The 16,665-nt window shown below is 33.7% G+C and overlaps 1 protein-coding gene across 2 annotated transcripts; it reads left to right on the top strand.

The window, feature by feature from the left end:
• Nucleotides 1-2,460: 2,460 nt before the first annotated feature.
• Nucleotides 2,461-8,681, top strand: LOC120082822 (mini zinc finger protein 1-like). 2 transcript variants are annotated; one of them, XM_039038150.1, is made up of 3 exons: nt 2,461-2,987; nt 5,077-5,154; nt 8,230-8,681. In XM_039038150.1, the coding sequence occupies exons 1-3, from the start codon at nt 2,687-2,689 to the stop codon at nt 8,304-8,306; spliced, it is 456 nt and encodes a 151-aa protein (XP_038894078.1). In that variant the 5' UTR covers nt 2,461-2,686; the 3' UTR covers nt 8,307-8,681. The 2 variants fall into 2 exon arrangements, with proteins under 2 accessions (XP_038894078.1, XP_038894079.1); XM_039038151.1 differs by lacking the exon at nt 5,077-5,154 and having other exon boundaries at nt 2,464-2,987.
• Nucleotides 8,682-16,665: the final 7,984 nt, after the last annotated feature.

Genomic DNA, 16,665 nt, shown 5'->3' with positions numbered 1-16,665 from the left:
AGAAATTGGGGTTTTATTAGTAATAATAATTTGAAGAGTTGACAAATTGTTGATTGACAACCATGTGTGATTGTCCCATTTCACTTTTAATAAGAGTGACAAATAAGCACATGTTGGCACACCATTGAGATCATTGCTTAAAAATCCCTCACTAATTGTGTTTGTTTGGAAATATATATTATGGTGGAGATGGTATGAGAAGAAAATAAAAATGTATCTAGTGATGGTTCATTTGAAGAAGCCCACTTCTTTCACTATCAAAACCCTAACTTTTAATTTTCCACAAACCTAACAAAAAGAAATCTTCCATCCTTCACCCCACCCAATATCAACAGTCAATCATTCTAATCATCTTTCCACTCTTTTCTCTCTACTTTCTCTTTTTCCCATTTTAAGGTTTATAGACAAAAGACCAAACTCCTCTCTCTCTCTCTCTCTATATATATATATATATATACACATATGAATATGAATATTGGGTTTATTTATTTTGCTATTTTAAGCTTAAGGGTAGGATATGATTGAGTACTTGAAGGGTGTATTTTGAAAGAATGTGTGTGTTTGATTTGATACTAAAATTGAGAGGGGGGGCCAATGTGTGGGTCGTCCTTATATTAATTTTGGGATTATATCATTATAATGTTATGTAATAGGAATCATTCTTAGCTGCCCTGAGTGAAGTGTTGTAAAAAGAAAGAGCTTTACTTTTCAAGTATGATTCATATCCCACTCTCTTGATTTTATAACACAACATTCCAGCTAAGTTGTTCGGATTTTGATTCTCTATTCATAATCAGTAAATTAAATTTCAAACCTCAAAAAAGCACTTCCTTTTTTCATCAAATATATATGAATCTAATAAAAAACTTAGGTGAGGACGCTAGAGAAGTAATGGATGTACTACACACGCGGAATTGCAATTATTTTGTTCAAATGTCTTCCACAAAAGAGAGTTGGAATTGGATTATTATTAGGACGATTTTTCAAAAATATAAAGTTAAAAGACAAAGTTTAATCTTCGGATACATTTTTTAAATACTTTCCGTCATTTATTTGTCAAATAAATTAAAAAAATTGCTTTCAAACCCTTCTTCTCTTTGGCACTTTCAAAACTTATTTTATAATATCCAAACACAGAGACCCCAAAAACACGTAGCAGCATGGAATACAGGTAGTTTTATAATATATATTCATTAGAAAAATGGTATATATTTTACTTAAAGGCAAGATAATGGAAGTTTGCAGCGTGTTTTTTGGTAATATGCTGTGTGGATACTGGTGGACAAGATGAAGTTGAGTGTCAATCTTTGCCTTCCAAATCAATTTGTAGCACCCCTTCCTTTACCTCCTTTTTCTCCTAATCTATATATTAATTATTATTATTCTCCTTTTTTATTACATTATTATTTTATGTCTGGCATGCAAATATAGTCTCACATCACCAACAATATAACTTTATTCAAAACACGTCTTGTTAACTCTTTAACTAAACGAGTGGTATCACGTACATTTCTTCTTTTTACCTCCTCTAATTTTGATATATTATCGATACAACATCCTCTAGTGTTTTAAATTCAAACTCTTTTTTAGTTAGGATACGAAGTCATGCTCTTCATATAAAGTAACTTTTTTAAAGAAAAAAAAAAAATTATATATCAAAACATGTATATTTTATTTTTGACTCTCTAAATTATCAAAACAGAAAGATTATATCCATACATGTATGCAATGTTGAGTTACAACAATTTTCCTTTTCCTTACTTCTTTCTCTTTTTGTTTTTTTGGCCTAGAGCCAATGATTATTTATTAATAACGAATTCAATAATTCATATAATATTTGGTGTACTAAATCTATTGAGAGTATCCCACACATGAAAAAGATTAAAGGACTTGACATTCTTTATAAAATAAATGGATTACTTCTCTCATTGTCAATTGGTTTTAAGATGGAATTTCATGTTATCTAATATGGTATCAAAAGGTCCAAAGAGGTCTTATACTCTTTATTAAATAGATGAGTTATTCCTCTTGTTGTCAATTGGTTTTGAAATTATTAATCTAATTGGAAGGATTTCATCTAGTCTCTCCCTTGTATTCTATGAACTATCAATAAAATGCTTTTGATGTTTTGTTTTCAAAGAATGAAATATATTCTCATGGATGCATCTCGAGGCTACACTTATCTTTATGCAGTCCACTAATTATCTAATCAATATTTGTCACACAGCAAACATTATATTTTTATTCAAAGAAGAATATTTTTTTAAACTATATTTTACTATGAAATTAAAAAAGAATGTATAAAGATAAGTGCAGCTCCAAAATATTAATCTATTTTCCTAACCAATTAAGTAAAAGGTTTGAACCCAAGATGGAAAAAAGGGAATAAAGATAGAAGGAAATATATTCTCATATGGTTTGGCACTATTTTAGTAAAGCCCTATAAATAAAAGGTATTTAGGGTAGGTAGGGTTTAGGGTTAATGCTCATCATAGGACGCCAAAACAGAGAGATAAAGGCATTGTCATTTCTTTTTCTTTCTTTCTTTTCCCCCTTTTGTTCTTGACGAGTGAGAAGAAGATCAAATCCAAACCCAAAACTCTCACAAACCCATTTCAGATCTTCATCTCAGAACCAAAAAGGTAGGATTTTTGGGTTGGTTTTTGTTTTGTTTTGATTAATAATCATGATGAAGAAACGTCAAGTAGTAGTGAAAAGATCATCAGATGGAGGATCATCATCATCATCATCAAATAATAACAACAGTAATCGAAATAGAAATAGTAGTTCATCTTCAAGAGTAAGAAATGTGGTCAGATATGGAGAGTGCCAAAAGAATCATGCTGCAAATATTGGTGGATATGCTGTTGATGGCTGCACTGAGTTTCTAGCAACTGCTGAAGAAGGCTCTCATGGAGCTCTCATTTGTGCTGCTTGTGGTTGCCACAGGAATTTCCATAGAAGAGAAGTTGAATCTGAAGTTGTTTGTGAGTACTCTCCTCCATAAAACATGCTTCAATTTTTCTTCTTCAATATATAATAATAATATTACACCCAATATTATTAATTTTCAAATTTATATACCCTTTTCATATATTTTTGTTATTGATGTTACAAAATCAAATTTGTTGTTATTGTGCTTTGAAGAATATAATTCAGAGATTATTTGTAATTAAAATTGTGTATTATTGAGATTTCTCCTATTTTGCTTTCTGTTCTTCTTCTTCTTCTTCTTCTTCTTCTTCTTCTTCTTCTTCTTCTTCTTTTTTTTCCTTTGTGTAAAGTCTCTTCTTTGAATAGAAATGACTATTTGTGATTGAAAAGAAAAGACAAAAGCAAAAGTAAAACACTGCAGTTTAGTGTTGTATTGTCAACAATGACCAATTTCTTCACCCCTCTGTCTCCTTATTCTTTAGATCCTCATTGTTCTTATTTTTAGTCTCTCACCAATTACCAAATATAAGGAAATGATCATCTAACACACCCCACTCCAAAGTACCTTAAGGCGTAACATTACGACAATAGATTCTAATTTTGCTTCATATTATCCTATTGAACCTATATTCACCGTGGCTTTAACAACGTTTTAATATCATTGCTAAATCCAGTATCTCTTAATTGTAGTAGTGTTAGTTTTAACAACAATAGATTGTATATAGCTTAGTTGAGATCTATTATCAATATGTCAAAGACTTAAATTATACTCTTTCATCTTCCTATCGTTTTTTAGTAATAAATTCATTCTGGGCCTGAGGTATGAGATGAGGGTCGGTGTTAAGAATGTATCAACTTAATTGAGATATTCGGGTATATCTACTGATTCCTTCATCATTACGTTTTTTTGTTCAAAGAAAATAAATTAAGTAGAGTAACATGAAACAATTCGTTGTTTTAATTTTGTGCAATATATGAAATGTATTTAATTTTGATCTTATACTTTGATTTTAACGTCAAGCCATGTGTAGAATTGGTTCTTTAATATGCACATTAGTATATGATTAATCCACTTCCATTCAATACTATGAAATATGAAGTCCATTATCATTTTAAAGCTTAGAGGGCTACTAAATTGAAACAAAGCTACCTGGATCAACTAATAATTAAAGACAGAAACCCCATTTATATGAACAAATAAATTTATGGGGCCTGCATTGATCAAACCATGACCTCATATATAAATGGAAGTTACCTTATCTTTGAAGCAATCATTTATGAAAAGAAATATTATATCACTCCTTCTTAAGGCCCACAGAAATCCAATCATATAGCACAACTTTATTATTAAAAAAAAAAAAAAAAATTGCCAGTGAATTTTTTACTTGAATTAAGCTGACCTAAAATTAAAAAAACCCTATAGCTGTTGTGAGTTTGTTTTTTATGATAATGTTTTGGTATTCTTTTAAAATTTTTAATAGCATACATGTGAAACTTTTGTTTTCTTCTTGGGCTGCCAATGGTGGATGGACACACTTTTGTACTGTGTGTGCTTTCAACATCACTTCACACTGCTTTAGTTTCATCATTTTGGTTAAAGTTGAATGTCATTTTACAACTTCATCTTTGATATTTGAAGGGACTTTTCTCAACCAATTAATTTCTTTTAAAAAAGAAAGCTTTTTGGCTGATTAGAAATTGAAGTGAGTGGATATTAAGGCAACAAATTAAACACAATATTCTTTCGATTGTTAGCAAATATTATTATTATTATTGCTTTTAATTTAGCAAGCAAGCATGTGATTAATCAATTCTGTCAAGTCATAAGACTTATAAAATTTGAAAGGGAAAAAAAAATGACTCAAACATCTGCATGTGCATATTTGCCTTATCATTCAAACATTTTCTCAATTCATTTTGGTTTATATCCAAAAAAAACCCCAAATTCATTGAATTTTGGTATGAACATATCAATTTCAATGTGATTTGATAACCAAAGCTATAAGCCCTTTACTGTTTGTCATGATCAATCAATAGTAGGGGAATAAATTTGAAACTGTCTTCTTCCAGTATAAGAAAGTCTCCAGTTTCCCTAGCCTATAGGTAATGTTTTCCCCCCTTTTTGTTTCCTTTTTGACAAAGGCAACATATTGGGCGAAAGGATTCAAATTCTTGTAGATAATGATAATGGAGTTGCTATTCAGTTTCCTATTGAGAAAGGTAGTAAAACTTTTCTTTCTTTTTTTCTTTTCTTTTTCTTCTTTAGTATATTCAAGACTTGAACTACGACATAATAGAGGATAACATATATCTTAACTAGTTAAATAATATTTAAATCTGCAAAAGATATGATTAAAGAAACATTGTTTTATAATATAACTTAAGATAGGATGCTTGTAGATTAACTGGTTAAGACATCAATGACTTTTTTAAGATTAGGTCTAAGTCCTCTTGTAATTACAACATTATTCTCCATAGCTCAACTTTAGACTATTACTTGTGGGATGATATCATTTATCACTCTGTTTCATGATGTACAAATTTTTATCTATTTTGTAATTATGAGTATCACTATTTTCCTAGTCTCTCCTACTTGCTCTTTTGTATTTCGAGTTACTATCTTGCTCCCCTTGTACTCTTATTTCTCAATCAATGGAATTTAGACTCGGGTATGATGAGGATGTTAAAGAGATGTCAACCTAATTGAGATCTCATGGTATGACCTTGACTACTACTTAATCAAGAATAGCATATACCTTAACCAATTAAGTTACACCAAAATACACAAAATGTAGGTAAAGTTTGTTGCTTTATAATACATTATTTAGGATACAACATAACTTGAAACTAGTTAAGACATCAACGACCTTTTAAAGATCAAATGTTTAAATCTTGACATCACTCGTGGAAAGAAGAAATTGAGAGAGGAGATGGATTTGTATTGGAGGAGGTTTGTGAAGGGGTATAAACTAAAAATGACAAAGTTGAGGTGGGTATTTTGATGGGAAGGGAAGGGGTGGGTGTTTGTGAGAGACAGACAGTGACTTGAAAAGTCTATTCCTTTCAATTTTTAACATTGTACACATCCATCTATGTCTCTGTCTTTGTCTATAAGTTTAGGGATGGGGTGGTAGGGTAGACAATGCATGGACCCTTTTTTTTTTTTTTTTTTTTTTTTTTTCTCTTTTTATAAATAATTTCTTCCCTCATTTCAACCCTTTGAATGGGGAAATTAATTTCATATATACTTCAAACTGACATATATACATGTGTGGTTTAATTAATACTACAAAAAGAATATAAGAAAGATTATGTTATATATCTCTCAAATTATTTAAATTACAAATGGATAATTATAAGAAAATTGCTAACGTGAAAAATGATGTTTTTAAGGGAGAGTGACATCTACACTACTTTAGAAAAACAATTATTGGAGAACTTATTGAAATTGGTCAGATTCAACTAATTAGTCAAAACTAACCAACTGACTCAATTTTATTATTGTTGAATTTTTATTTCTTTTTCTATTATTAATTTTCCTTCACTTTCATCCTAATTTTCTTATGTATAATAGATAATCTAATATCTAGAAAAAAAAATCAATTTAATCAATCTACTCATAATTTAGAAGTTGTATCAAACTTTCATTAGTAAATCTATTTAGACCATCGGCCTTCATTAGCATTTTATAACTATTTTTACTTGATCTCATTAAAATTAACTCAAAATCACTTAAATGAAATTATTTTTCTCTCGATAATCTAGTTAAATTAGCAAGAAAGACGAGCACGTATTTATTTATAAACAAGTGGAGAGAAATAGAAGTAGACTAGATGATGAAAACCTCACTCAAATTAATTAAAAGTCCAAATATTCATATTTGATTTTAGTATTTTCTTTCCAACAGTATCCCTACATTTATAGAAGTCTTAATTGCATGTAGGGATTATACAATAACAATTTTAAAATAAAATTCCAGGGAAGGATATAACTAATTGATTTTTGAGATTTTAGATCCTGGATAATCATTTTGTTTTGTTTTTTTTTGTTTTTGTTTTTGAAAATTAAATCTATGACACTATTTCTACCTCCAAATTTCTTCTTTTATTATGGTTTAAAAAATCAAGCCAAATTTTGAGAACTAAAAAAAGTAGCTTTCAAAAAGTTATTTTGTTTTTGGAATTTGGCTAAGAATTCAAAATCATGGTAAGAAATGTGCATAAAATAGACTTAATTAAAAAAAAAAAATCAAATGATTATCAAACGAGATCTTAAAGATTTAAATTGATTCAATCATTAGTCTAAAGTTTGAAATGATACAATCTTAAAAGTAGGGATATAAATTGATTTTTCTCTCTAAAAAGCCTAAAACTTGCAACCCCGAGAAATTTCAGAAAATAAAATATAGGTATAGACTATAAAAAATGCTGGATGTGTTTCAAATGTTTACTCTTATATGTATTTAATTTTTTTCCAAAAATAACTTTTCTGTCAATTTTTTTTGTTTGTTTGTTTGTTAATACCAAAGATAAATGTGAAGCGATGGTGTGCAGTAAAAATAGTAATTAATACACGTTGGTATAAGGATGATAAGTTTCAAATATGTCAATGAACTTTCCTAATATCATTTCAAAGTTTCTTTTTTAACCTATAACCTTTAAAAATGTGTTTCAACCAACCGTTAGAGTTAACTTTCTTGTTGATATGAAGACAAATAAAAGATGATCTGACAATAAATGGTAAAAACGGATGTGACACAAACACAACAATGAATTGTAAAAAAATAATAATAGTAATAATAATAACAATTTAATTTTCATCTTTGTCAAATATGATTGACAAAGATAACAATTGATTGAGCAAAGAAGACAAATTTTCATTTTCAAAGACGAAAGTTTTCAAGGAATAAATGGTGCCATAGGATCATTGTTTGTTTTTCCTCTTTTGTGTTCATCCCCAATCCCTTTCTTTTTTTCTGAAAAAGATTGTTCGATTAGAGTTATGTGAGAAATATAAGGAGAGGAAACTATATAAAAGGCCCACAAATTTAAAGTAATAGAAAAGACATAGCTTAGATTTAGATGCTCAAGATGCTCATGTTAGAAATCATTTTGATTTCTAATATTGATTCTTATAATTTAAGTAATTGATAATTGTTATTGTTGTATACATAGTGATGATAAGTGTAGTATTAAAGAGACTTATCGGGTGTGTCGAAAATGACTTTTAGGCTTAGACCCATAGCAAAAGTTAATCATGCTTATGTGAAAAAGAACTAAATTTTTATTTCAACAGAAGCGTCGGTTGATACCAACAAGGTGACTAATGCCTACCCACATCATAAGTTAATCTTGCTGAACAAGATGACATAATAGTTTTTGTTGGGGAGCCAACCCCTTTAGCGATCCACACCACAAGTTAATCTTGCTGAACAAGATGATGTAATAGTTGCTGTTGTGGGAGCCAACTTGGTGGAAAACAAAACTGAGTGGATACTTGATACTGGAGCTTTGAGACATTTCTACTCAAACCAAGAACTCTTCCATGACTACGAGGACACTACTAACAGAGAGTGTGTGAGGACACTACTAACAGAGAGTGTATGTTCATAGGTAACTCTGCCACGATAGTAGTGCTAGAAGCTGGCAAGGTTGTCCTCACAAAAAATAGAGATTTTGTTGTTAAGGAGTGTCTGGCTGATGGCCTTTTTGTATTGAATACTATCCCTGTTGCGAATATGATGAATACAAGTGCTTCTAATTCTGCTTACATAGTTGAGTCTCTTGATATGTGGCATGGTAGACTAGGTCATGTGAATATTGCATCGGTTAATAAACTTAAGGAATTAAAACTGATTAATGCATCTGAAACACATGAAACTAGTAAATGTCCTGTTTGTGTAGAAATAAAATTTATCAAGAAACCTTTAAAACTTGTCACATCTAGATGTATAAAATTGTTTGAATTGATTCATTCTGATTTAGCTGATTTCAAAAACACCACAAATAAAGGCGAAAAAAATTACTACATATCTTTTGTTGATGATTTTTGTATATATACTAAAATCTATCTTTTATAAACAAAAGATGAAACTGGTAGTATATTTTTGAAATATAAAGCAGAAGTATAGAATCAATTAGATAAGAAGATTAAAAGGTTAAAGTCAAATAGAGGTGGTGAATACAGGGATAATTCCCCTAAAGAATTTTGTGAATCAAATGACATTATTCATGAATTTACTACACCTTAATCACCACAACAAAATGATATAGCATAATGTAAAAATAGAACTCTTAAAGAAATGATGAATGCTATGTTATTAAGTTTTGGATTGTCTTATAATATGTGGGGGGAAGTTGTGCTTTCTACCTGTTTTATTCTTAACAAGATACCTCACAAAAAAAAAATAAGAAACCTTACGAACTTTGGAAAGGCTATGCACCTAATCTCACTTACATGAGGGTGTGGGGATGTTTGGCTAAGGTACCATATCCTGCATTCAAGAAGCCTATAGTAAGATCTAAAACTTTTGATTGTGTGTTTATTGGTTATGCTCTAGCATATTGAGTTATGTGCTTAAATGATAGATCCATATGTGAACATAGGGATGCAGAATTCTTTGAGTATGTTTTTCCATTGAAAAGGGAAAAGTTGAATCTATTAGAATGTCTAATTACGAGAATGTATCTGTTTATATACCTTCTTCGTCTAATAGTATGCATGAAACAAGAAATAATATAGCTTCTGGTAGTATGTCTGAAATCAAAGATGTTAGCACTTCAGATATAATGCATGATATAGAACCTAGAAGAAGTAAGACATAGAGAACTGAGAAAAATTTTGGTCCTAAATTTTTTTACTACTTTTTTAGTTGAGAGCCAAATGATACTGTCTGTCAGTTTGCATATATGTATGTAATAGATAAGGATCCTAAAACTTATCAAGAAGGCTTAAGTTTTGTAGACTTTAGCTTATGGAAGGAAGTCATTAAGAGTGAGTTGGATTCTCTAACCATGAACTAAACTTGAGACTTAGTAGATATCCTTAAAGAAAGTAAACATATTAAGTGCAAGTGGATTTTCAAAAAGAAAGTTAGGCTAGATGGCTCAATTGAAAGATACAATGCTAGATTAGTAGTAGTTGGGTATACACAAAAACAAGGTATTGACTACTTTGACACATATTTCCCTGTAACAAAGATAGCTACAATTCGAGCATTGATTGCACTAGCTACCTTCTATGGACTTCTAATTCACCAAATGGATATAAAAACAACATTCCTCAATGGTGATCTAGAAGAAGAGATTTATATGATACAACCTGAAGGCTTTATAGTTGTCGGTTAGGAAAATAAAGTATGTAAACTTAAAAAATCTCTTTATGGTCTTAAGCAAGCTCCCAAACAATGGTATGAAAAATTCAATGACACTTTAATAAACAATGGGTTTAAGGTAAACTCCTTTGATATGTATGTTTATTCAAAGTTGTTTAGAGCCGAGTGTGTGATTATATGTTTGTATGTTGATGATATGTTTATCTTTGGAACAAACATAGAGACAATAAGTAATACCAAGTTGTTATTATCGTTGCATTTTGAAATGAAAGATTTTGGGGAAGCTGACATAATACTTGGTGTTAAAATAAGAAAAACTGAAAATGGATTTTCTCTGTGTCAATCACGCTACATTGAAAAATTATTAAAGAGATTTGACTATTTTGATGATCCTGTAAGAACTCCTTATGATACAAGTGTAAATATTAAGAAAAATAAAGGAGATAGTGTGTCTTAGTCTGAATATGCAAAGATCATAGGTAGTGTTATGTTTCTAATGAACTATACTAGACCTAATATTGCATATGTTGAGAGTAGATTGAGTAGACATACACATAATCTTGATAAGGATCATTGGGGTGCTCTTCATCATCTGTTGAGATATCTTAAAGTCACAATAGACTATTGTTTGCATTTCAACAATTTCCCTATTGTATTAGAAGGTTATTGTAATGCAAACTGGGTAACTGACAATGACGAGGTCAGTTCTACTATTGGATATATATTTCTACTCGAAGAAGGAGCAATATCGTGGAAGTCTATAAAACAGACTTGCATGTTAGATCCACCATGGAATCTAAATTTATTGCTCAAGAATTAGCAAAACAAGAGGTTGAATGATTTAGAAGTCTAATAGGGGATGTACCATTGTGGGGGGAATCGGTACTAGTCTCTGTACACTGTGATTCATAGGCTACCATAGGTATTGTCAAGAATAGTATATATAATGACGGAGACATATACGTCTTAAACATGGAACTGTGAAACAATTGTTAAAGGGATGAGTTATTTCCCTGGAATATGTGAGGTCTGAGAAGAATTTGGCTGATCCTTTAACCAAAGGCCTAACAAGAAAAATAATTTTAAAATCCTTAGTGAACATGGAGATTAAACCCTTATAGTGATCCATAGCCCTTTGTCTGGGTGATCTATTGCAATAGACTTGATGGTCTATAGCCCTTTTTTTGAGTGGTTTATTGTGATGGACTTTATGGTCCATAGCCCGTTGTGAGAGTGGTCCTAGGAAGGACTTGATGGATAATACTAAAATCTTTTAATCATCCATAACCTTTTCTTCAGGTGGTCTTGATATGGACTTAATGGATAATGATGAAATCTTCATAGCTTAGTATTTGAGTAGTTTTCCTTGACAGACTTGATGAAGATGGTCCTGACACAGACTAGATGACAACGTCTTCATAGCTCAATCATGAGTGGTTTGTTTCTAACAAACTTGATGAAGCATCTGACGTGATATTGAAGGTGTGGTCTCATTCTATGAAAAAGTTTAAAGGTCTCTTTCAAAACCTTGCATGGTGACCCCAAGTTTATGTGCATGGCCATAAAAAACACACTCTATATCACAGAATAAAAAAAATGACTAGGAGTAAAACGTGTTACGAGTGACTCAATCAATGTTATTGAAAGTTTAAGAGGTAACTCATTCTCTCTAACAAGGTTGTTGCTCTGCTTTACTATGCGTCAATTTAAATCGTTAGATATTGGTGTTTAAGTTTGATGTCCTTTATTTACTCAGAACAGTTTCTTCAAATTATTTTATTTTTTGTTTTATTTGTTAGCTTTTCCATAACGGTCACTTATAGGGGATTGATGGAAATGACTTTTGGGCCTAGGCCCATAGCAAAAGTTAAGGGAGGGAGAGATTTTTGTCTCACATTGGAAAATTTAGCAATGCCTAAAGGGATAAATACAAATGACATGCATTTTTGCATGTTATCACCAAAAACTTGATGGTGGGAAATTAGAAGTCAATTTTACTCGACAACCAAAATCCCGTGGACGCATTATGTGATGTTTGTTCCTAAGATATGCATTGATAGTCATGCGTCGATGGCCATGCATTGGAATGATATTGCGTCAATGAATGTATGCGATGACCATGCATCCTGCCACAAGTTTTCTTGCGATGGAACCATGTATAATTCCAATGCAAGTTTCTCGGGTAATCCGAGGTCGAAAACAGGGACTTGTAGATATATGTTTGCGGTGATGTGCATGCGATGGTATAAATAAAAGGATGGAGGGGATGTTGTTAAATTAATCCTACGCCTACTCCTATCTAACAAACAACGTAATGAGAATATGCATGAAAGGTAGAGATACGAAAAACCTTGACATGAAATAAATGTGTGGGAAAATAGATAAAAGACTGCGAGGGCAACCCTAGTCAACATAAGCCAATGCGATCATGTAACACACATACAATAGTAAACCACCTCTCGGTGTGAATGCTACAACTTCTATTCCTAGAACGCATGCGATATATGCACTAAGTCACAAAATGACATACACACAAATATGTGACCACATAATATCATACCTATTCCTAGGGTGCATGCGATGTTGTGTTGACAAATAGAGCTTATCTCTAAGTCCCTATCTCTTGCTTATGCCGATCTAATCTTGCTCTCTGGGGTCTAGATTCTAACCTAGCTCTCTTGAGTCATTAGGTTCTTTCTTTAGACTCTTTCTCGAGTAGCTCTAAAGGGGTGTTGGGCACAACATAAAACAAGACAAACGCATGAACTTGGTTGACGCAATGTTGTTACTATCCTTAGTGAACAATGCATACCTTGCTTAATGCGTCTACCCTCCCGGGCAATTGATTGTTGTTGACTTTACTCATAGACAAGCAATGCATTAGCCTATAGACAGACGTTGCAGCAACTTCACACTAAGCAAATAAGGTTACTCACACACTCGCGCAACGCACACCTCTCGGTGGGTTACTACATGCTTCATATTCCTAATCCACATGACTAAGTATGCAATACCTAAGCACTCCCACTAAGTGTTGCAATGAAAGTAAAGATGCTAGGTAAAGAAGATGGAGATGGAGTAGAAGGAACAGAGAAATGCATTGAAAAAAGATTGTATTAATTCCTTAATTCCAAAATGTCATACAATACAATATGAGAAAAGAAAGGAAAAGGAAATGACCGGCTGGAAGCAAAGATTCGCTCCCAGCGGATGTGCGTCAAGGCTGTCGGTGGTGCCATGGATGGGCAGGGGAGCTGACTCTCTCGAGATCTACCTCTGGTCAAAGGCTCCGGTTGTCACTCGAAATGGATGAAGGAGGTGAAGAACTCTCAAGCGTCTTCTCACGCGTTTGTCTGGATCGCGGGGAAAATCCTCGATTGAGGGATAATCTCCAGATGATTTGAATTTCAGCTCATCGACCTTTATTTATAGAGCTTGATTCACCGACAACATTAATTGGACTGCTCTGAATCTGACTTTTGACGCGTTCATCCTTTCTGAAACTCTGCCACTAACGGTGTGGTAGGTGAAATGTCAACATCATCTTTTGGATTTTCTCGAGGTAGATATGTTGATGCGTTCATTCCACCTACCTTGCGTTGATCCCATTAGTTTTCATTGTCGTGCAGCTGCAATCATTCAATGGCCGCATTCGCTTAATACCACAAATCTACATGATGATTGTAATCGCCTAACGAGCGCAATTCCCATGCGATGAACGCATGTGGCTGATCATCACAACACCCATACGTTGATCTAATACGTTTGCCTTGCAGTGGAGAGTTTCTCCGCATGCGGTCGTCTATGTGGTGGTTTGGTTTCTGCGTTTGCGTTCATTTCCTGCATTAGCTACAAAAATAGAACATTGAATACACAATTAACGCAAAAGAATGGGTTAGCTGAGATTCGACATGCTGATCGACGCAAGCTCATTTTCTCGTGAATTCCTATCATGATTGCCACATATTCTGCCTAACAACCTTCATAATTCTAAGTAAAAGGCCTAAGATGACATGCATTCCTGCATGTCATCAAATACCAAGGCATATTAGATGTGATTCCAAAGTGTGTTGGTGGTGGAAGTATAACCTTTTTGATAACTTGTAAAAAAACAAGTTATTGTATCTATTTTCCCTAAAACAATTAGGAAAAATCATGGAAAATGCGACAACTTGAAATAGAAAATCTTGGACTTAATTATATTATGCAATCGCTTATAAACTCAGTCTCATAATCTAAAAGATAAAAAAATTGTGATTTATGGATGTAGAAATCTATTCATGCGATCACAAGATGTCACCGCAGAAGAAAATTCCCGACACCAAAATTGGATTCATATGGTGGGAACACATAGCTTCATTAGATACAATGTGACGTGACACATAGGGCGATGAAGCTGCCCTTTGATGCCTATAAATATGCATGAGACATCCATGCAAAGGGAGTGAAGACATTAGAGGAAACTTTACATAATTTCTGAAAACCTAGGGGAGACTTCACCTTTAGGACAATCTAGCAAAGCAGTCATCTATAGAGCCGGAAGGAGCAAAGAATTGCACCCCATGACTTGATATTCTATTTCTATCTTTCTTCTGCTATTGTTGTCATTTATATTGTGTAAAACATTGAGAAACTTCTTTTAACAATATGAATGCATATATAGTATTTTGTTTATCTATCTCTTCACTTTCTACCATGAGCAACTAATTTCTTATTGGGTTGAGAAACATTGCAACTGACATGAACTAAGTAAAGCTTAATCGTGTGTTCATCTTGTTTTATGTATGCTTTATAAACTATTTGAATAAGTCGAAAGATGTTTCAAAATAGAATGAATCTATGCTTGAAAGAGCAAAATATTTAGACCTCATAAAACAATAAGAGATTACCTTTAGGAATAAAAAGATATTTTTTGCATCAAATACTCATCGCATGCATCTGGTGTGAACCCCGAATCCTAATTTCTCTACTTGAGTATGTTCCTTATTAAGACTAGTGTGATGAGTAGGTTGATGTGGAAACTAATGTGGAATGGTAGAGGAAAAAGTGAAGATTTGAAGAAAAGAGGAAATTTGGAAGTTTAACTTTTGGGAAAATTTGGAAATTTGGCTAAGTATAAATTTTGTGTGTTGATGTTGGAAGGGTGGTATTGATGCATTGGACGTGTTGGATGATGGATGCGTTGGATGCATTGGATGATGGATGCGTTGGATGATGCATTGGATGTTGGATGCGTTGGATGCGTTGGATGATGGATGCATTGCATGCGTTGGATGCATTGGATGCGTTGGATGATGGATGCAATGGATGCGTTGGGGAAGGAAGAAAAATTGAAGTGAGGCATTGAGATGGCACGAGGGCTGGAGGGTGGCATGCGTCGAGCAACCTCGGCCAAATGCCCAACCATGCGTCGAGCAGCCTCGACTAACGCCCATGCAATGTGTCGAGCAGCCTCAGCTAGCATTCATGCAATGCGTCGAGCAGCCTCGGCCAGTGCCCATGCAATGCGTCGAGTAGCCTCGGCCAGTGCCCTTGCAATCCATCGAGCAGCCTCGGCCAGACGCCCCTGCTATGCATTGAGCAGCCATGAATTGAGCGCCCTGTCGAGTGGCCATGCTCATGTGGTGAGCGTCCCGATGAGCAGCTATGCCGTGCGTCGAGGTGCCCTACCATGTAGCTAAGCGCGTAGCCCATGTGGCCAAGCACGCCCATGCGGCCGAGCGAGTGAGCGATGGCCAGCATACACCGCACGCCCATGCGTCGAAGCAGCACGCCCANCCATGCCCATGTGGCCAAGCACGCCCATGCGTTGGTGGCCAGCACAATGCGCCCGTGCCAAGCAAGTCGTGCGATGCTACCTAGTGAACCATGCGTCGAGGATGGACGGTCACCCTATGTGTTGGTGATGGTTAGCTCCTTGCGATGGCTAAGTTGAATTGTAATGATAGTGAATTGGCTTGCTATGCGTTGATGATAGGCTATGCATTGAGTATGGATTATGTGTTGTACATCCAAGAGTGGATGCATACAAGGGATGAGATCATCAGGAGAACATCATCAAAACCATGTGTCTTCTTCGAAGGAAAGCCTTAAGCCTTAAGAATTTGAGGTGGTGGCATCTGATTGGAAGCTCATGCGTTGGCTACATAAGAGGAAGAAACTTAGCTTGTGATGATCACAACATTGCATTGATGGGGTGAGAAGGAGACACTTGGCCATGCAACCAAGTAAGTGGTGTCAACTCTGGAGAAGGTTTAGACGCCTATAAATAGAGCCAAAAGACTTCATTTTTAGATCACAATTCATAAATACTGTAAAAAAAGTGGGAAAGTTGAGCAAATCTTGCGTTGGAGCCAAATCCATGCGTTAGTCATAAAGGACGCATTGGACAGTGAGGT

The sequence above is a fragment of the Benincasa hispida genome, chromosome 8 (genome assembly GCF_009727055.1).
Source record: "Benincasa hispida cultivar B227 chromosome 8, ASM972705v1, whole genome shotgun sequence".
NCBI classification, from domain to species: Eukaryota; Viridiplantae; Streptophyta; class Magnoliopsida; order Cucurbitales; family Cucurbitaceae; genus Benincasa; species Benincasa hispida.
Note: the sequence above shows the minus strand (reverse complement) of the source record. Positions and strands in the feature narration are given on the sequence as shown.